A 22,745-nucleotide genomic window follows, 5' to 3' on the forward strand; every position below is an offset into this window, starting at 1 on the left:
CCCCCCGAGGTCATTGTTTTAACGGTCAGCAGGTTCATCGCTCTGCCGACAACCGCCCGCAACTTGTGATAGTTCAGCATTTGACGTCATCAGGGTTCGTCGTATATCGCCATCGGCAATTCCAACCCGGTGTCGGTCGGCCGGCAGGTGCTTACTACTGCAGTAGAATAACCAGACACAGTGGAACACTTGGTGTCATGGCTCCAGCATGCCACGGGGCCGTGACAGGCAGCCCCCTCTACCAGGAATCCTCCTGCAACACAGTAAAAACTTTAGTGTTAGTGACATCCATGATAGTTAATCTAATTATAATGTGGGCCCAGGTTTGTCGGGGTATGTATTATGGAAACGACACACTAAACGATCTACATATACATCCAATGTCTTCACCCAGGATGCCTCTGACATCGGATATCCCTTCCGGCGTACTAGATATTGAATATTATTCCTTCTTTTACGGGAGTCGAGAATTCTATCTATATCTGATTCGTATTTGGTTGATGGTTTCGGTTTTCTATTTCAGGCACTTCGTTTTGAGAGTCAATGGTTTTCAATAAACTGATATGAAACACTGGGTGTATACGACCCAACATTGATGGCAACTTTAACTCGAACATAAGAGGTTAATGATTCTTGTAATTGAGAAAGGGCCCAAGTATTTGGGTCCTAATTTCTTATTGTTCAATTTCAACTTAATATATTTTGTTGAAAGGTATACTCTATCCCCAACCTGAAAAGGTTTATTGTCTTGCCGCTTCTTATCAGCATATGTTTTATAATCCATTGCTGTTTTATCCAGAGCTTTTCTGACATGTACCCAACTAGCCTGTACCCGTTGTGCCCATTCTTGGACACTGATTGGGTTGTTGGGGTGACAAGTAAAATCCAGTAATGGGCTGAATTTCAGGCCATTCACCACATAAAACAGATTGTATCCTGTACTACTGTGTACCGCATTATTATATGCAACTTCTTCAAATGGTAACAACTCCGCCCATTCCTTTTGTTGATAGGACACATATGATCTTAAGTATCTTTCTACCATAGCATTTGCTTTTTCTGCTGTGCCATTCGTGCTTGGATGATAAGCCGAACTTAATCCCTGGGATGACCCCAACAAGCGGAGGAATGCTCTCCAGAATTGTGCAGTGAACTGTACTCTCTATCAGAAATCACTCGTCGAGAGGTTCCATGTAATCTGCAAACCTGTTGTATAAACATATTGGCTAGAGTCTTAGCTGATCGTAAACCCTTACAAGGTACAAAATGTGCCTGTTTTGAGAATAAATCTATGATAGTCCATATAACTGTATGACCATTACTGTTTGGTAACTCCACAATAACTCCGCAATATCTGGCCACGGATGTTGTGGTTCGGATACTGTTTGTAACAACCCTAATGGCTTACCCAGTCTTGGTTTTGACACCGCGCAGACATGTCATTTTTTTACATACTGCTCTTTGTTGGACCTCATCTTTGGCCATCAAAATTGCCATCAAGCTAAATGCAAGGTTTTTAAAAACCCAAAATGTCCGGCCTGTTTGTCATCGTGACACTTTTCCAAAATATAATTCCTAAATTTCTCCGGTACATAAATCTTGTTTCCTTTCCATGCCAAATTATCTCTATAGGAAACCAAGTCAGCATTATAGCTAATCCATTTATCTGTGCAAGTGGCGTCTCGTAACATATCCTCCTTTACATCCTTTAATTGTATGGCTTGTCCCATGTTTCTGGGTATTGTATCTGATATCAGAGGCTGAACAATCACGTCTTGGATCACATTGTATTGAGGTAAACGAGACAGGGCATCCGCCATGAAATTTCAGCCCCCTGGTACATAGCGCAGATGAAAATTAAATCGCTTGAAATACATAGCCCATCTAACCTGTTTGGGAGATAAACGACGAGGCTTTTGTAAAGCCTCCAAATTCTTGTGATCTGTCCAAATTTCAAAAACTTCTTTTGTGTCTTCTAACAGATGTCTCCATGTATGTAATGCCCACTTCACCGCAAATGCTTCATTTTCCCAAATTGCCTATCCTCTCTCTGTTGGGGTGAATTTACGGGAAGTATAAGCACAGGGTTGCAACATTCCTTGTTCATTTAGTTGTAAAAGGACAGCTCTGACAGCTACGTCGCTGGCATCTGCTTGAACAACATATTGTTTTATGGGATCAGGATGTGTAAGAATCGGTGCCTGGGCAAATAATGCCTTCAGATTGTCAAATGCTTGTTGACATTTTGTGGACCACTCAATTTTTTGACTGGGTGTTGACTTTGTTTTCTGATTCTTTGTTTTTAGCAGTTCTGTTAATGGTAACGCAATGCTAGCGAATTGTGGCACAAACTGCCTATAAAAATTCGCAAAGCAAAGGAAACTCTGCAATTGTTTACGTGTTTGTGGGATTTCCCATCCCAAGACAGCAGTTACTTTGTTGGGATCCATTTCCAAACCATCACTGAAAATTCTATACCCAAGATAATCCAATTTATTATGGTGAAATTCACATTTCGATAATTTCACATATAATTTAGTGTCTAATAACTTTTTAAAGACACTTCGTACTAACTGTACGTGTTCTTCCAAAGTCTGCGTGTAAATTAGGATGTTGTCTAAATACATGAGTACTCCCCGATATAAATGTTCATGCAGCACTTCATTGATTAGCTGCATGAATACTGCGGGAGCACCCTGCAACCCAAAAGGCATCACCTTGAAATGGAAACTACCTAGGGGACAGTTGAAGTTAGTTTTCCATTCGTCTCCTTGTTTGATACGTACTCTGTAATATGCTTCATGCAGATCTAACTTCGTGAAGACTTTTCCGGTGGCTAATGTGGCCAATAATTCGCTAATTAATGGTAGAGGATATGCATTTTCCACACATACAGAGTTAAGCCCTCTAAAATCCACACACAAACGCAAAGTACCATCCTTTTTCTCCCTAAATAACACCGGGGCTGCTATATGTGATCTTCCAGGTTGTACAATTCCGCGAGTTAGGTTTTTATCCAAATAATCCCTCATCTCCTGCATTTCCTGGGAGTCATAGCATACATACGGCACTTAGGTAGCTTCACTCCTGGGATTAATTCTATAGTGCAGTCCGTTTTGCGGTGCAGGCAGATTTGGATGTTCAACTATGGTGGTTGCTAACTCTTTTCATGTATTCAATATGGATTCCCCTGGATCTGACCGAGGGGGTTCTGGTCCTACTACAAGCTGTAAATGACGGCAACCACCTTCCCACCATATATTGGGTTCCCACTTATCCAACCATGCAAGTCCTAATATCAGTGCCTCACACATATGTGGGACAACAATAAACCGTAAATGTTCCCAATGAGTTCCAATTTCTAGTTTAACAGGAGTAGTTATCACCATGGCTGGGGATCCACCAAGCAGGGACCCATCCATCTGCTCAAAATTCATTGGTGTAAGCAATGGTTCCACCCGTAACTTTAAGTCATCCACCACTTGTTGGCTAATAAGACACCTGGTACAGCCCGTGTCTATCAGTGCCCCATATCTACCCCACAGTCCTGTGGTCACGGCTTCCACTACGACTGGTATTACAAAAGGACGTACTGGAGCACTCACCATAGTATCGTCATGGCTTTCCTCACCACTATCATATAACCCTGAAACAACCCTGGGTTGACTCCGTTCCTCCAATTGATGTTGACTTGATGGTGATACTTCTCCCTTCATTTTCAAAGTCAGTACTTGCAATTTTTTGGCACCAATTCCCTGTTTCCTAAAGCTGAATTTTGTCACTGCCCCGACAGGTGCTTTTGCCGTTTGTTTCATGCACTCATTGGCAAGCTCAGGGCATTCCAACGCCCTATGTCCTATTAGGTTACATTTGAAACACCTAATAGCCGGTCGTCCCCTACCACCTGGGGGACCATCTCCTTGCCTGCTCAAACCTCCCATAACTCCAAGATCAGCTTTAGGTACTTTTCAGATTGGTTCGGGCTTGGTTCTGAATTCCTTCAGTCCGACATCCAATTCAACCACAGTTCTATACCATTCTGTCAATTGTTGAGGGACTCCTCTATATAAGCACACCTGTCTTAAACTACGATCCAACCCGGCACGGAATTCCCGGACCAACATACGCTCAGGCCAGGACCTTAACTTCCCAGCTAACTGCTGGAATTCCCGTACATACTCAGTTGCTGGTCTCCCATCTTGCTTCAACGCCATGATAGCTCCCTCAGTTTGGTGGACACGAGACCTGTCCTCAAAATGATTGAGGAGTGAGTCCAAAAAAAGACTTACATCTACCAATTCTCTGGCCCATTCATTGTGTAGTTCCCCGACCCAGTCCTCTGCATCCCCAGTTAAAACCCCCATGATAGCTACCACTATGGACCATTGTGATGGATAGCAAGAGGCATATAATTCTAGGTCATATGCTTGGCTTAGAAACAGTGCAATACAGTCTGGGTTACCATCAAATGTAGTTTGCAATGGTGGTGGTCCCCACACCATGCGTTGTGGCCACTGGCCAGACATTCCCTGATGACCCCAGGAACCCTCCTGTTGTACACGGCGAGATGGTGAATCCCCTCGAACAAAGCTTGATAACATATGCTTGGTACCAGGTGTAAAGTCACTTCCAGTCCTTTTACTATTACGTTCTCTTCCTTCTCTAGGGATAGAACTGAAATAGGAAGTATCATCAGTCCAAGCTCCTGACCCCTCCCATCTACTCTTTGGGCTGGGATCCTGTATACTTAGATCTCCATACTTCATGCGCAATAGTTCTATAGTACTAGCTCCCAAACTCCACGGCACATAGAAAAGTCTTTATTCATCCATATATTGCTCCACCACAGCTTGTTTATCTTGAAATGGCTATTTCAAGATAAATGAAGGGACAAGAAAAGTTGTATAATTTTATATATTTTATTTACAGTATATATTTATGGGATCAGGGGTAAAGAGAGACTTGTTTGGCTCATGTGCCCAATTAACTTTGCAGGCCCAATAAATTATGCACCTTAACTTTGTTGAAACTAAGGGGCCTATTTTCTACATGCCTTGCATGATAAAATACCATGGACAACTACATAATATGGATTCCAGGTAATATTCTGTGTTAGGCTTTGGCTACATTCTACATTTGTCCCAGATGCTTCTTTGCCAACATATTGGAAAAAAATTATATGCTTGTAGAAAAGAGGGATGTATGAATAATTGACTGACATCCCTAGCCTGACTGACATCCTGGATGTTGGAGAACAGAATCACTAGCAATACTAAACAAAGAATCACAAAACCCATTTGTAAGCTTTGTAAGAGTTTGTCTATGTTTCTTCCTCCCAGTGGAATCTGCTAGAACCTTTTATAGTCAATTTTATAAGAAAGCATAAGCTTTCATGAATTGCAGCTCATTTCGTAACTTATAGCAGTGATCCCCAACCTTTTTTACGCCGCAGCCCGGTATCCCCAACCTTTTTATTGGCGCCCGGTATGACATCAGCTGGGCGCCGCCATCTTGTTTTGATGAAAAGTGCTCGGTGAGCTCACCGGAAGCACTTTTCATCAAAACAAGATGAGCGGCCATGCTGGGTGAGCTTTTCCGGTAGAAATGGCTTTCACCCGGAAAAGCTCATCGAGCGCTACCCATCTTGTTTTGATGAAAAAGTGCTTCCGGTGAGCTTTCTACCCGGAAAAGCTCACAGGAAGCACTTTTTCATCAAAACAAGATGGCGGCGCCCAGTAAGCCAGCGGCCCGGTAGGACTTGTTCCACGGACCGGTACCGGTCCACGGACCGGTGGTTGGGGACCCCTGACTTATAGGATCTATTCTATGATCAGATCGGCCAAGTACTTCAGTCTCTTGATGGGATAAGTGACCACTGAGTGTCTTGTTATCAGAAACTATCTTTATTACTGAGTAACCTTAAACTATATCCCATAAAATTTTTTATGATTTGTTAATGAAAATATTTACAGTTATGAGCATATATCTGTTTAGCAATAAGAATCATTTACCTTTTGAATTAACTAGTATTTTCAGCATTTCTGAGCAAGCTGCCATATTAAAATTTCTACAATTTAAAACCACAGCTATCAATTTCAAACCTTGTGTTTCCTGTGTTTCTGCCTAAGTTTTAAAATGGAGAGAGATTTATTACGGTATTACATTGCATTTATTACGATATTACATTGTCTACGTGAAGGAATATTCACCTGTTTCCTGAAGGTAAAGTAGCCCACTTAGATTTATTGCAATGAGAACTAGACTTTAATTGATTTTTGTATTGTCAAGAGACTGCATTTATTTGTTTGTTTTATTATGATAAATCATTTAGTTAAGGTATGCCACGAGATTCAAAATTGTTCTATGGCATTTTGTGAAAATTATTTTTCTCTCTGGAAGCTTTCGTCAGGATGCTTTGTGTAGCTTCAAATTCCCAACACAACAGGGAGGAACTGTTGGAGATCTTGTTGTTGTGGTAAGCCAAAAAAGAGATTGAATCCATTCAAGTTCTGTTTTCAGTTAGCCAGAATCAAAAATACTTACCAGGCTTTCTCAACCTCTTAGGTTAGTGGAAATGGAATGATTCGAAGTATTAATATGATCCTCATGTTGCCTTCTCTGATGATTAAAAAATCTGATCATTTTCTGTTGAATCCTTAACAAAACTTAAAACTACCCACTTCCCCCAAACAGTCCATCCTCTCTAGTTACATGAAAAAATTGCCCAAATAGATTGCAGTACCTAACTGGTCTTAACTGATCAACAATAAAGTTTGGTTGGCTTGCTTAGTACAGTACTTAAATACCTTTACTGAGAAGAATAGAAAATATTGTTGAAAACAAGGAAATGGGTGGAGATGAAAATAGCAGCAGACAGTACTGCTGCTTGGGAGGGGCTGCTTGCCTGATGAATGTAATCCTTTTGTAATGCTTATACGAAGCTTCTCTCTTTTTTAAAACTCTGGAACAGCTCCATTAGGCTTGATCAAGTCCTTTTTAATTCACATCTTGTTTCTCATAGTAACCAGTAATATACTTCTGGGATATTACAAAGCAGGAGATGTAGACTTAGCACTGTAAATGGTATTTGGAGGATCGTTGCCATTAATCCAGAGCTCACATTGATTCTTCAGGACAAAAAGATCTTCCTTCCAGTTGTGCATTCTTTTAGACTTTGTCAGTAAAAATGTGTACTGACTTAATTTGCCTTGCCTCCATTCCTTAGCGCTAATCTTCTACAGTTACTAGATTTATTGTACAGGTAGTCCTTTAGTTATAATGTGGTGGAGCCTGCAGCATCTCTATGGTTAATTGTAAGGGCAAATCTTCCCAAATTTCCAGCATGGAACTGTGGATGCAGCATCATCTTTGAAACCTAGCTTTTTTGGGGTGGGGGTGGGGTTGTCAGTTGTAAGCAACTGGTTGTAAATAGAGGACTACTACTTTTAATGTGAGACAATGTATGGATAGTAATTCATGTATTTTCCTAGTTTTATTTCCCTTTTTTAACCATATTAAAAAAATCAACTCTTCTTCATAAAATGCAGTAAAGTGGACTTGGTCAAGAATAGATGGATGCCTGGGAGGAAGGGTTTAGCTTTCAGCTTGCTTAATGACTAGTATTCCATATGATAATATGTCACATTGACCATTTCTGAATATAAGTCTATTAGTCTTCTGTGTTTATAATGATTTAATTGTCTCCTTGACCTCCCTTGAGAATATTTTCTGTACAAGAACATAGATCTACTACTCAAGGACCTGATCCCATCTACAGGAACATCTCCTTCATCCTTGAAAATATGTCATCCCTGATCTCCTTGAGAGCAAAGAAAGTATTATCTCGGAAAGGAGATTAAGCTTTTCCTGGAAGGTTTTGTTTACATGCTCTTTGTCTCTAAACAAGCCCAACTCAACTGCCTTAATTGGACCTTGACAACCAAGAGCTCATTATTCCAATCATATATTATAAATGCTCAACAAACAAATATTTGTACATTTGACAACCTGTGCAATAAACTAAAAAGCATCCACCTCCTGCCCCTGGCTCTCTTATCTTCATATTGGTTATTGTTAATAAATTTGAATTATTTAAAATGTAATTTCTGTATTTATAAAGCTGGAATTTTGGTTCCTCAAATTGTCCCTAAGTTCATTTTGATGCTTAATTGATGAAAGTGGGAAGTCAGAGCTTGACCCACTAAGTCATAATATTCCCTTATTCTTGTTTGCTTTGATGTTCTTAGTTCACAGGCACTGAACTGCCTCTCTTTTTAAGAGTGATAGTTAAATTGGAGGTGTTTCTTGAGGGAATGCATGTGATGACCTGGGGCTGAGCATGGAAGCAACACAACTAAAACAAATGCTTAACTCCCCTTTATTGCTCCAACTTTCCCCCAAATTTTCCACCATTCACTGCAGTCCAGGAGGCAAGTTCTAAACAAGCATCTTTAATAGTTCCTGGGCACTATTAGTCCAGAGGAGCACCCCAGTTCTGAGAGCAGCCACTGTTCAGGGAATTTGGTTCCAGGAAGTCCTCATCACAGGAAGAATTCACAGTAGCACAACCTGGAGAAGAACTGTGTCACTGTGAATTCGCACATAGCCAGGCCAGGCAAGCAAGGCCAGGCAAGCATGGCAAGGCACATTAAAGTATCCAGAAATTGGTAACAGCACGTGAGACTGGAAAAAAGCAACATTTGTTCCTGACAAGTGCCCCTCCCAATGGCGTCACTTTAAATCTCATTCCCCAGGTGAGCGTTGTGAAGAGGGGCAGGTCATTGGTCGCCCTGTGCTGATCCCGCCTTCTCTCCATTCTCTGTGGTGAATTGGCTAGGAGAGATAATTACTCATCGCTGGAGCTCCATCACTTCTCAGTTCTGTTGCCTGCCCTCTCCTCCTCTCTCGCTTGGTTGTCCCGCATCCTCTTTCGACCCTTCCCAGGCCCAAGGGACCCAGGACTGCCTAGTCCTCCTCCTCCAGTCATTCCTTCATCGGCCCTAGCTCCATCTTGTCAGGCCATGGGCACAGGCTTCTTGGGCACAGGCTCTGACAGGGCCATGACATTACAACTGGCACCTAGCAACTATTCACTTCATCAATGAATTGGCTGCAGCTTCACTTCCTTTCATTCACACTATGTGATCACTAGATAAGCAAACTTTCCTTAACTACCTACTGCCCTTATCTCATTTCCACCCAGTTTTTTCTTCCCCTATTAAATGAGATGCCTCTTTTTCTTAAGTTCTCTGTTCTAGTTCTTTTTTTTTCCTAGAGGAAAGGGAATGTCTACGTATGGAGTATTCTTATATATATGAGATACTGATTTGGGTGTAAGAAAATGGTGGAAATACATATTGAAGTACTTTTAACTTCACGTTAGGGTTTATATATCGTATTTTTAGAGTGTTTTATATAGTAATGGGATTCAAAAAAATTTACTACCCGTTCTGTGAGCGTGGCATGGTGGGTGTGGCATGGCTTGGGGTGTGTGGCTTGGGGGGCATGGCAGGGGAAGAATACTGTAAAATCTCCATTCTCTCCCCACTCCTGCGGGAAGGTTACTGCAAAATCCCATTCCCTCCCCACCCGACTAACCTGCTTTCCAGCTTTGTTCTCCTGTGCAGAGCAACAAAAGAAGACCCAGCCGATCAGCTGGGACTTGGGAGGCAGAGAATAGATGGAGGCAGGGCCACTCAGAGGTGGTATTTACCAGTTCTCCAAACTACTCAAAATTTCCACTACCGGTCCTCCAGAATTGGTCAGAACCTGCTGAATACCACCTCTGGTTTTATACAATGTTAAGGTGAAGTTGTAGTTCATTTTTCCTTATCTCATTTTTATAGATTTCTGCCTCCTTCTTTACTCTTTTCAAGTTAATTTCTTATTCTAATTATATAAGCTATTTCTACTGAATTCAAATGTAGGCTGTTTTTTTTCTCAAAAATATTTCTGGCCCATCAACAGACTCTGCTTGGCCTCATTTTACCAGCTGTTTTTAAAAGCAAATGGTTTGCAAATGACATTCAGTTTCTTGGCAATTTCTTCTACTCCAGCTTGATCCAAAGGAGAAGTTGTATAGAGAACTGAGCAGCTGTAAACATCTGGCATTGAGATTTCAGAGGCCAAATTCTGCAGAGGGAAAATAAAGGTGTAAATCAGTAGAAAACTGTTGGTTTACTGATTCTCATTTTCAGAAGTTGAAAACCATTATTCAATTTAAGTTGCTACATTTTTTCTTCTATGATAAATCTGAGATGAAATTGATCTGTTTTTGGCAGAATTTCATTTATAGCTCTAAAATGTGTTATTTTTGTCTCTTTTTAGCTTTATTATTCTAGATAAATATATGCTATGCCTTAATTTATATTATAATATCTATATTAAATCATTTGATTTATAACATCTCATTATTATTCAGAATAATGATTGGACTTACAAAACAACTTGTTTTCTTCCTTTCTCTGATTAATGTCAGTGTTTAGTCGTCTCCTTGAATCTTTGGATACATAAAATATATGTATCTAAATTTATTGGACAGAACACTTTTATCATCATGTGACTGTATTTAAGTAAATAAAAGATCTAAGATGTCCTCAGATGATTTAGAACTCAAATGTTTTGGATTTTTTTTAATATTTCAGAAAAAGAAATCTGAGGGTTCCTCCTCCCGCATTGTTGGGCTGTTCTAAATCTATTACATTTTTGTAGCAGACCATGATGCGCATTAGATATATGTTTGACCCAGATCATCTCTGGAAGTTAAGATATAGGTCAAGAGGTCCAGGTAATATGGAATATTGGTTCCTGTGGATAATGATAGCCCGGGAGCATTGGAAATGATAATCAGTGACTGTGGATGACTTTGACATGCAGCAGTACTGAAGCTTCCACAACTTTACCAAATGTTAATTCCACAGGAGCCATAAGTCCCAGATTTCACGTTTAGTTTAGTTTACTTTACTTTACTTTGTTGCACCTTGTACAACGAAATTAAATGCCATTTTCAATGCACAGTATACATAAAAAGATAAATAAAAAACAAAAACATACATCCTTCACATACAATTGAATTGAAAACCCCTGATATTGCATTAATATTGCACTATACAGTAGAGTTCAGTGTAGTTACTGCCCAGGGATAAAAGCTGCTTTTCAGCTATTTGTTCTTATTTTTATTATCCTGTGTCAGATGGAAATAGTTCAAAAAAGGGTGCCCAGGATGAGATGGATCTTTAAAAATGTTTTGAAGTTTGTTAACAGTGGGAGCTATAAAGCTCTTCCAAAGAGGGGAGAGGGCAACCAATGATCCTCTGGGCAATGATGTTAATCTTCTGGAGCGATGTCCTATCTGCCACTGTGCAATTGGAAAACCATACAGAGGTGCAGAATTAAAATACTCTCTATGGTGCAGCGGTGGAAGGTCACTGGCAGTTTTTTATTCAGTTGTTTCTTGAGAAGTCTCAGGTAGTATAATCTCTGCTGGGCCCTTTTGACAAGTGCTGCAATGTGAGCGCCCCAGTCAGGTCCTCTTATATGATAACACACAGAAACTTAAAACTAGCCACTTGCTCCACTCGATCTCCATTGATAACCAAGGGCTGGATATCTGATCTATTCCTTCTATAGTCTACTATAAGCTCCTTGGTATTATTGGTGTTAAGGACCAAGTTATTGTCTCCACACCACAAAAGCAATGGGTCCACCTTATCTCGATAGGCAGACTCATCCCCCCTCCCCGCCTGGAGATGAGCCCCACCACATTTCAGATGCATTCTATAGCCCATTTGAAGTGTGTTGATTTTAAATTTGTTGCCATATGCTGCACCATTTTGTCCTATTGAAGTTACAAACCATAAAACAAGCATGAGAATTTTAGTAGTATATATGGCTATTTTAGCATCCAGAAAACATTAGAGGCTACGTCTGTAATGGCTGAAGGAGAACCACAGTGACTTGACTCAAGTGCTCCCAGCCTTTTTACTTACTGCTCTAGAGAGGAGATGAAAACATTTTGAGTCCTACATTGTTATCTGCCTTCTTTTGCTAGAATGCAGAGGAAGAAGAGACTCTCAAGTTGCCCCTTTGCACTTTTCCTCTAAGAGCACACATGCTTTCCTGCTCCTCCATGTTACAAGGTTGCTTTCTGACTAGTCGCACTTGGCTTATGCTTTCAGATACTGCACCTAGTGCTTTCACAACCTTCTGCCATTCACTGTATTTTGCAGCATCCAATTTAGACTGTTTGGATACTAACATGCCTGAGGAAAAGAAATAATGATTATTTTCTTTTTCCCACTCCATTCATATTTTACTTTCTTCTACCTTCAGATTTATCCTCACCTTTCACCCTGAAAGGTTTGATAAATTGGGATTTTACTGTGATAGTAATTGGCAAAAATATGAATATTCTTCTGTAGAAATACCGTACATGAATTTTGTTACATTTATGTTAAAATCGAGGTTAAGAAAAAGAAGAGATTTGAAGGCTTTCTGACTTAGGGCTTCAACTCTGATGGCTCATAACGGTTAAATAAAACCAAAGATCATAAAAGGATAAAAACAAGCAATAAAAGCAGAAATAAAGAAACCTGGCACTACAACCGGTCTCCATGTATGCAACCAATACTGCAGCTCTATCTTCCAGCTCTGACCAGGACTTGAAGGAAGAAAAAAGCATTTACGACTTTCTGGAAGGTTAAGTGAGTGGGAGCCTGCTTGATCTCATAGGAAAAAGTATTTCATAGTGCTGGAACATGGAAAAAGTCCTAGGTCCCACTGGAAGGCATCGTGTAAAGGAAGTGTTCTGGAATATGCCTACTCTGTCCAATCTGGTGGCACAGCAGATATTTGCAGGTAATCCTGCAAATAATAATAACTCGACTCAGTAACATCAGCTCCTTAAATTACATCCAGAATAAAATTGAGAGCCAGTACAGCTCATGCAACACAGATGTAACCTAGATGGACCTAGTCCTAGGGACACCCAATGTTGTGCATTATCATACTCTGGACCAGTTGAAATTCTGGGTGATGGTCAAGGGCAACTCAAGGTACAGCACATTCCAGTAGTCCAACTGGAGAGTAACCAGAGCATGAATGACCATGAGATCTCCTGGTTCAGGAATAACATAATTGGCATCCAAGATAGAATTTTTGCAAACCTCCTAGCCACTGCTGCCACCTACTTCTTGAGTTGTTTTCTCCTTTAGGATTTTCATCCATGGAATCTTTCCTAAGCTGTCTCTGAGTTTGTTAAAATCAGCTGTTTAAAGTTTAAGACAATGGATTATGTTATAATGCTAGTGTTTTGTATTATATATTAAAGAAATCTGCATTATTTACTTCTGTCTTTCAAACTTGGAATTTCCCAATTTGTAAATAAAATGCAGCAACGCATTTTAACTTTAAATACGCATTTAAAGGTGTAGGGCTTTTACATTAAATTTGATTTATTTCTGTCATTGATAAAGTTAACTAATATTTTCTGTTTTTGTTTTAAAAGAAGAAATTTATGTTTAATTAAAAAGAAAATATTGAAATTGTATGCTCATTTTTAATTGAGTTTTTTTGTTAAAAGGGCCTAACTGAGGTAAGATATTGTGATACTGAAAAATCTGGCAATTCTTAATTTAGACACATCTTAGGCCCTCCAGTGTTCATTGAATTACATGCTACAGCAGCCATCACCTTATTGACTAAACCGCTAAGATATTTCAGCAGCTTTGGGAAGGTCATAGGTTCCATGTTCTGACTTAAATGTTGAGAACATTCAGATTATATTATTTTCTGTGACAGATAAATAGATTGTAGTCAATTCATTCTATTTGTAAAAAAGTGAAAATAAATTTTCCAAAAGGGTCATTCATTGATTATTTTATGTACAATTCTTGTAGATTGAAAAGGCGGAAGATGGCTGACAAAATCCTGCCACAGAGGGTAAGTTCTCATTTTGTCAAAGCATGAACCTACATTACGTATCTGATATTAACACAGTTGAGAAAGTCCAGAAGTATTTCACAAGAAGAGTTCTCCACTCCTCATTGCAGAATATCTTATGCCACCAAACTTGAAATTCTAGACCTAGAAAAGCTAGAACTACGCCGCCTTCGGTCTGATCTAAGTATAGTATATAAAATCATACATTGCAATGTCCTACCTGTCAATGAATACTTCAGCTTCAGCCATAACGACACAAGAGCAAACAATAGATACAAACTCAAGGTTAATCGCAACAAACTTGATTGCAGGAAATACGACTTCAGCAACAGAGCGATCAATGTCTGGAATACTCTACCTGACTATGGTTTCTTCCCCAAACCCCAAAAACTTTAACCTTAGACTGTCTACTATTGACCTCACCCCTTTCCTAAGAGGTCTGTAGGGGGCGTGCATAAGCGCACCAATGTGCCTACCGTCCCTGTCCTATTGTTTCTTTTATTTTTATTTTTTATTTTCTTATATGTATCAATTTCATGTATTCATAACTATGTTTTCACTTATACCTATTATTTTAATTGACAAATATAAATATTGACATTAAAGATAAAAAGTCAGGACAGTGAGCATATTTGATTTAAATGAGGAGAAATATTGCAGATTTTAAAACCATCAATCACTCATGTCTTTCTAGAATAAAGTATTTGCTACTGATTGTCATCCATAGAAAACTAAATGAACTTACTATGAAATTTTACTTACCTTTTGGCAAATCTTCCTATGTGAATTATAGTAACTTCTGAGGGCCTGGCATATCCTATTGACCAGCCTAGCAAACTATTAAATCACTTTTAATTTACAAAGAGATTTCTGTGCTGGTTATATTCACAATTACCTTCCAGGTTGAGGTACATTTATTCTTTTCTAAATTAAGGCAAAGTTACATTATTTTTTCCCAATGGCAGAAAAAAATAGAAAGCCCTGTCTGCATACTGGGGGATCACAATCCTGGACAATACTAATTGACATTCACCTTACATATATTTTTTAAAGCCTAGAAAATGTGATAACATTTTTTAGATAACTATCTAATAATCCATTTTTTTTCTGTAGATTCGTGAATTAGTTCCTGAGTCTCAGGCCTACATGGATTTACTGGCCTTTGAACGCAAGCTGGACCAGACAATTGCCCGCAAAAGAATGGAAATCCAAGAGGCAATCAAGAAACCTTTGACGGTATCAGGGCATGATAGAGAGATGATCAGCTAAAGCCCTGTTAGAGGCACTCTGAATCCACAATTGTGACTAATTTTGCTGTTTTAAGTTATCTTGGGGAAAAAGGTCAAAACCATAAAACTGGTTTGTGGATTTGTATGATGTATGATGATTTCTTTGCTGTTTACAGTTAATGTTTTCCTCTAAATCTTCAGCAAAAGCGGAAGCTGCGTATTTACATCTCTAATACATTTACTCCTGGCAAAGAGGAGTCTGAGGGTGGTGAGCGTATAGCCTCGTGGGAACTTCGTGTGGAAGGCAAACTTCTTGATGATGTAAGAATGAAATTTCTTTGTTAAGAGATAACTTTGTGGCAGATAGAAGATGACAAATGTGTGTTTCCTCTGGATAACTGCCCTGTTTCCTATTCACCCATTAAACAGGTCTTGCATCAGGCAGCTAACCTATTGCTTCATTTAACTGTTGACTAATCCTTTATTAATTTTCATATACTAAAGACATTATGTGTCTTTAAGCAGTAATTTATGTTTAAGGGTGTTGCTGGGCCAGACCAAAGGCTAGTCTAATTCAGTTTCTGCTTACTACAATGTCCAATTAAATTAGAATTCTTGAGATCAGGCTTAATATATCTAATTTAAATGCTGAAATGATCTATCATTTTTGAAGAATAACTGTTTTTTTCCCATTTGCTGTCTTACCCAAAATACATATATTTATGCCTTTGAGTCATTATTGACTCCTGTTTACTGGCTGGACAAATCCATGAAGTTTTGTTGGCAAGATTTTCCAAAAGGCTATGGTTTGCCATAGCCTTTTTCCTAAGGCTGAGAGAAACTAACTGCCCCAGTCACACAATTAGCTTCCATGTCTAAGGCAGAATTAGAACTTCAGTTTGCTCACTCCAGTTCCTTAACCATTAGATTAAATTGTTCCTTAATTTACTGCTTATTTTAAACTGCTCAGAGTATCTATGACTTGTAATGGTGATAAATATTGTAGAATTAGTATAATATTGTGTTACAAATAATAAAGGGGGCATCATTTACTTATCCCTCATTTAGTGAAATGTTTTTGACAAGTGTTTTTTCTAAAGTGATTGTGAGAATAGTAAAGCTCAGTTTCTCATTTGTCTTTCTGCCACAGCCAAGTAAACAGAAGAGAAAATTCTCATCCTTTTTCAAGAGCTTGGTTATTGAACTAGACAAAGAATTATATGGACCAGACAATCACCTGGTGGAGGTCAGTATCTTGATATATATATAAAATATATAAATAAAATAGACAGCTCACAGCATTTACACGCTTCATGTTGAACTTAGATCCATGGCTAAGAAATTGACATAAGGACTTTGCTTCTATTAGAACCACTATAATTTTACATTCAAACTTTTACACTGTTAGACCAAAGGTATTGAAAATGTTCTATTTATAATTTCCACCCACCCTTTTTTTTTACTGTTATGCTTGTTAAATTTGAAGTTCTGTTGATTAATTTTATTACATGGATTTAGCTTTTATTACTAAATTTAGCACAGTTTGAAATAATTTAAGTTCATTGTTTATTCAAGCTGATTATAAAAATGCTTAACTAAAATATATTAGTCAATAATGTAGGCAAATTAGACTTACGATTCCTTCCATGTTGACTGGCATCTTCATGACTCCCATCAACTTTTGGTTATGCTTAAAGTCCAAGTGTCGATTTTAACCCCCCCACCCCCCCAAAATGGTGCATGCACCAGAAATGGACTGGTATGCAGTATAGAGAAGGCTATTACCTGAACTATATTTTGAAGTGACTAAAGATATTTTGTCTTAATTATGGCAGAAGATTCAAATTTCCATCCATTACAAAACTATGCAGTGAGCCAGTAATCTGGAAGCTAAATATTCTCATGTAAGATACTGTATGGGAGATTAAGTTGTTTTAACTTTTCCCTTGTTTTGCACTAAAGAGTCCTGTTACATATACCTTTTTTTTTTTTTACCTTACCTTACCTTTAGTGGCACCGGATGCCAACAACCCAAGAGACAGATGGCTTTCAAGTGAAGCGCCCTGGTGATGTGAATGTAAAATGCACTCTGCTTCTCATGCTGGATCATCAGGTAAGAAGGCAAATTGCCAGAGCACACCAATTGCAATGCTCTACGTCAGGACTTCCCAAACTCTGAGATTTACCTTCTTAGGGAAAGGCAAATAGAGTCCTGAGAAAGTATGAAGAACCTTTTATTATTGCAATAAACCCACATTTCCGTAGTTTCATTGTATTATTCTCATTGTTCGTTTGTATTCATTTTGGTCCTTGGATATTTAAGGAAAGTGTGTCTATTGAAATTACACTAAAGAGAGATAAGGTAGCAAAAGATAACAGATAATCAGGGTTGGAAGGGATCTTGTAGGTCAGGGGTCCAGGGATCGCCAATCTTTTGGACCTCAGGGACCGCCAAACTCATAATTTTAAATCCCAGGGACCACTAACCAGTTCTGTGGGCGTGGCCTAATTTGTGGGCTTGGTGGTCATGTGACTGGCTAGCCATGGCTTGTGTGTAAATATTATAAATATTTATATAAATATTGAATTTTTTATTTAAAAAAAGAGCAAATTTTACCCAAATTCAGGCAAAGCAGGCAGGCAGATTGAGTTGCTCACAGAATCATTCAGTGATCTGCCATCGGTTAGCTCAGTCTCTCAAATTTGCTTGCCGTGAGTCTGCATTGAATAATAGAAACTTCAGTCCTAAGGGAGGTTCGGTTGTGCTTAAAAGCAGAGCCAAACATCTAAAGACTAGCTAGAAAGCAAGAAATCCAACCATTTCCTGCTTCCTAGCTAATCTAAATCTCCTGGCACAGCAGAACAGATGATGGTCAGAAAAATGAAAAATAGCAATTTAGCAGGCAAGTTGCCGGGTAAAGAGTGAGTGGGCGGGGAGGGTTCCCGCGGGCCATGTGGGCGGCGCAGCCTTGTGTTTCTGTGCAGCCTGGATTAATTGCTTTGGGGGCTGCTCTGGGGGTGAGATTTCTCTGCGGCCCACCAAAATTTTCTCACGGCCTACCGTTTGGCAACCGCTGTTCTAGTATGTCAAGATCCATCTGGGTCTTGAGCCTATCTTCTTGGCTGTTAGCTATTCCTGTCTGCTTAGTATCATCTGCAAATTTGGAAAGTTCCCCTTCTATTCCCTCATCTAAGTCATTAATGAAGATATTGAAGAATACTGGCCCTAAGACGGAACCTTGTGGCACCCCACTGCTTACTTCCCTCCATGTAGACTTAGACCCATTAAGGACTACTCGTTGAGTACAGTTTGTCAGCCAATTGCGAGTCCATCTAGTGGTGGTACTATATATTCCACTTTTTTCTAGCTTACTAAGAAGTAGGTTGTGGTCTACTTTGTTGAATGCCTTGCTGAAATCTAAATATATTATGTCCAGAGTATTTTGCTGGTCTACTAATTTAGTCACTTTGTTGAAGAATGAAATAAGATTAGTTTGGTATGATCTGTTCTTAACAAACCCGTGCTGACTGCTAGTTATTACTTTACTTGTTTCTAGATGTTGGCAGATCTGTTTTTTTTATTATCTTTTCCAGTATCTTCCCGGATATTTAGGAAGTCCTGCTTTACTAGAAAGATTTAGGAACGCCTGCTTTACTAGAAAGAAGATAAATAGATCTTGGCCCAGAGGCATCTTTTTCAATAGTTCATTATCTGAAACATTCAGTTTCTCTACCTGGAACAAAATTGTACAACTCGAGTTTCCTACTTGCCTCCAGAAGTTCACCATTTTCTTTTTGGACTTGCTCTCCATTGTAAATTGTGGCTCATTTGATAAAGATAATTATAAAGTTGCATTTTTATTTCCTTTTAAGGAAGCTTAGAGTTAATACTATACTGTGTTGTTCTCTTGTTCTCTATATAATTGATCAGAAGCTTTCATATTTTAGAGAAAATAGATTAAAAATTGAAAAGAGGGCTGGGATTGCAAAATTGATAAGGCAGCACATATATTAATTGCACATATGTTAATTAAGCAACATTGTCATTTCAGCCTCCTCAGTACAAGCTAGATCCACGTCTGGCTCGCCTACTTGGTGTCCATACCCAAACTCGTGCCAGCATAATGCAGGCCCTGTGGCTTTATATCAAATATAACAAACTTCAGGACTGTCATGAGAAAGAATATATCAATTGCAACCGCTACTTTCGCCAGGTCAGTATGTCTCTGCTGTTCAGGATATTAAGTGAAGAGGGTTTTCACAAACCACCTTAATTTAGCTTCACTCATTATCAGTCCTAACTACAAGCTGATCAATAGTCTGTAATCCATCATACCATAGTGTTGAGTATGTATTTCTTGTGTTGTATATGATCTTTTGCACATGTGCATAATATGAACATTAACTATTAGCAAGTATATTCAAGAAATAAAATTGGAAGCCCTGGGGCTGAGCAATTTTCGTGTTTGGGAACTGGAATTTCAGTTTACACATAATTCTGATTCTCAGTTCCTGATTTTGTATCTGTTATATCTTCCCAAGTTTGTATCCTTTGGTTAGTTCTATTCTCATCCATTTGAAAATAGTGTAACGGAAGCATAATACATTGCAGATTTTCAATCTTGCAAGCTTGAAGAGCTAATACACTAACAAACTAGACTGTCAGACTCTCTTCAGATAACTTTTAATTATATTGTTTAAAAATAATTGGAAGTCCAGTATTTTGTTAATCAGTTCACATTATTGCTGCTGTTATTATTGTACATGCATGCTGCCAGTGCCCAATGACTGGCTGGCTCAGAACCATCAAAACAAAGAAAACCAACTAAAAGATAGAAAATAGACAAAAAAAAAAGAGTGGAAAGTGGAAAGAATGACAGATTGGATGGAAATGAAGCAGGGGGTCCCTCTGGGGGAAGGCCAGGGGGAAGACCCAGGTGTTCAGGGCTCTTCCAAATCACAGAAGAATCCAGGCTTCATTCCTGAGGATAGATACTTGCTATAGAGAAGGTATATTTCAGGGTCCTGATGGAGGACGTTGTTAATTGAAGGAGCCCGGAGCATTGATTCTGCAAGATCCAATCAGGCAGATTGTAAACTATAACAGTAATTCACCAAGAGTAGGTACACAAATGGATATTTAGATTTTGGAAGAAAAAAAAACACCAGTACATGTAGTCCTCGATTTACACCAATTCATTTAGTTCAGAGTTAAACAACAGCACTGAAAAAAGTGACAAGACCGTTTTTCACACTTGTGACCATTGCAGCATCCTTTTGGTCACATGATTAAAATTCAGACTCTTGACAACTGACTCATGTTTATGATGGTTGCTGTGTCCTTCGGCAACTTTCTGACGAGCAAAGTCAGTAATTTAACAGCTGCAGTGATTCACTAAACAACTGTGGCAAGAAAGTTTGTTAAATGGGGCAAAACTCATTTAACAAATGTCTCACTAAGCAATAGCAATTTTGGTCTCAATTGTGGTTATAAGTCAAGGACTACCTGTACATTGGTGTTTATCAAAGTATAGAACTGACATATCTAATTTTACAATTAGAACGTCCCATTGGTTGACTTTTAGCCCACCTATTTCTCCACCTATTCCTTTGGGATTACTAAGGTTTGTCTTCTTGCTTCATTTTAGATCTTCAATTGCAGCCGTATGAGATTTTCTGAGATTCCAATGAAACTGGCAGGACTCTTACAACACCCAGATCCCATTGTTATCAATCACGTTATCAGGTAAGATTGATATTATAAGAGAAATTATTAGGGCAACCTAATTATACCCACGGTTGATACCTAACTGTATCCATATACGTAATACCCACATTTATTAATTAAAAATTGTGTTTGGAGAGCTTTCTGGAATCTTACCTCCACACTGGGTCTTTGACAAGCTGTATGCTTTCTAAGTTCTCATTTAGAAATAGTGTGTTTCATAGAAATTCCTATTAAAATAAAACGCTTTATAAATTGAAGATAGAGAAGATGTTTAATCTGAACAATTAGAATACTATCACTGCTTATCTAGGAAACATTTCTTATATCTGGAGAAATGTATCCTTATTTATATCTGTATTATTATTCCATTAGTAACCTTTTGAATTTCAAGGTCTCTCTTGAGTTATCTAATTTTAAAAGAAAGCTGTTTCATGTTTTATTTTATTCTGATTGTGAAATTCTGTTTACTGTTATCTAGTTTTGTTATAATCCTTTTGCATTTGCAAATTCTCCTGAGCTATCAGGTGAATGCAATTAGAATAGCCCTGAGAAAGAATCAAATATATATTTTTATTGTTGATCACCAGTCTCACCAGACAATCTGCCTTCCTTTGGGAAACAGCAGATATATTTATTTTATTTTATTTTATTTATTTGATTTGTCAATCACTTACAAGATAATAGGTACAAGTAGAAACATGAGTAAGAATACAGGAAGTAGGTATGAATAAATGGGGACAATAAGACAGGGACAGGAGGCACGATGGTGCACTTATGCACACCCCTTACAGACCTCTTAGGAATGAGGTGAGGTCAATAGTGGATAGTTTGAGGTTAAAGGAGTGGGGGTTTGAGGATGTAACAACAGAGTCAGGCAGTGCATTCCAGGCATTGACCACTCTGTTGCTGAAGTCCTTTCTGCAATCAAGTTTGGAGCAGTTAACATTGAGTTTGTATCTGTTGTGTGCTCTTGTATTGTAGCGATTGTAGCTGAAGTAGTCATTGACTGGTAAGACATTGTAGCGGATAATTTTGTGTACTACGCTTAAGTCCAACCGTAGGTTGCGTAGTTCAAGATTGTCCAAGCCCAAAATTTCAAGTCTGGTGATACAGGGTATTTTGTTGCGAGCAGAGCAGTGTAGTACTCTTCTTGTGAAATACTTCTGGACTCACTCAATTGTATTAATGTCTGATATACAGTGCAGATTCCAGACAGATGAGCTGTATTTGAGTATTGGTCTAGCAAAGGTTTTGTATGCCCTAGTTAGCAATTCAATATTTCCAGAGAAGAAAGTTCGTAAGATTAGATTTACAACTCTTAATGCCTTTTTGGCAATGCTGTTACAGTGAGCTCTGGTGCTTAGGTCATTAGAAATGAGTACTCCGAGGTCCTTGACAGAGTGAGGGTCATCAACGAAGTCATATCCGCCTAGCTTGTATTTGGTATACTGATTTTTTTTACCAATGTGTAGGACACAGAATTTGTTGGTCAAGATTTGGAGTTGCCAATTGTTTGACCATTCAGACACATAATCAAGGTCACTTTGAAGAACAGTTGCATTGTCGGTGGTGTTATAAGGTGCTTATAAGGTTATCGCAAAGGTCATTTATATAGAGTATAAAGAGTGTGGGTCCTAGAACACTACTTTGGGGGACACCACTGTTAACTGGAGCAGGGTTTGATATAGCGCTCTCTATTTTTACTATTTGTTGCCTGTTTGACAGGAATGCATAATCCACTTATGAAGGGATCTGGAAATGCCGTAAGAGTTTAGTTTTAACAATAGTTTGTCATGTACCACTGAATCAAAGGCTTTGCAGAAGTCTATGTAAATTGCGTCTATTGCTTT

General features: G+C 38.7%; 1 protein-coding gene across 2 annotated transcripts in view; it reads left to right on the top strand.

Moving 5' to 3' along the window:
• Window positions 1-22,745, top strand: part of SMARCD2 (SWI/SNF related BAF chromatin remodeling complex subunit D2) — a 57,542-nt gene that overhangs the window by 30,774 nt on the left and 4,023 nt on the right. The window contains exons 3-9 of one of the 2 annotated variants that reach the window (XM_026669861.2): window positions 13,896-13,938; window positions 15,052-15,174; window positions 15,369-15,488; window positions 16,318-16,413; window positions 17,179-17,280; window positions 19,220-19,381; window positions 20,816-20,913. In XM_026669861.2, coding sequence (XP_026525646.1) covers window positions 13,896-13,938; window positions 15,052-15,174; window positions 15,369-15,488; window positions 16,318-16,413; window positions 17,179-17,280; window positions 19,220-19,381; window positions 20,816-20,913 — 744 coding nt within the window. The remainder of the gene's footprint in view (window positions 1-13,895; window positions 13,939-15,051; window positions 15,175-15,368; window positions 15,489-16,317; window positions 16,414-17,178; window positions 17,281-19,219; window positions 19,382-20,815; window positions 20,914-22,745) is intronic. The other variant, XM_087945490.1, reaches the window with a different exon arrangement.

The sequence above is a fragment of the Notechis scutatus genome, chromosome Z, assembly GCF_049901735.1.
Source record: "Notechis scutatus isolate UNSWTSFEM ecotype Mainland chromosome Z, rNotScu1.2, whole genome shotgun sequence".
Classification (NCBI taxonomy): Eukaryota; Metazoa; Chordata; class Lepidosauria; order Squamata; family Elapidae; genus Notechis; species Notechis scutatus.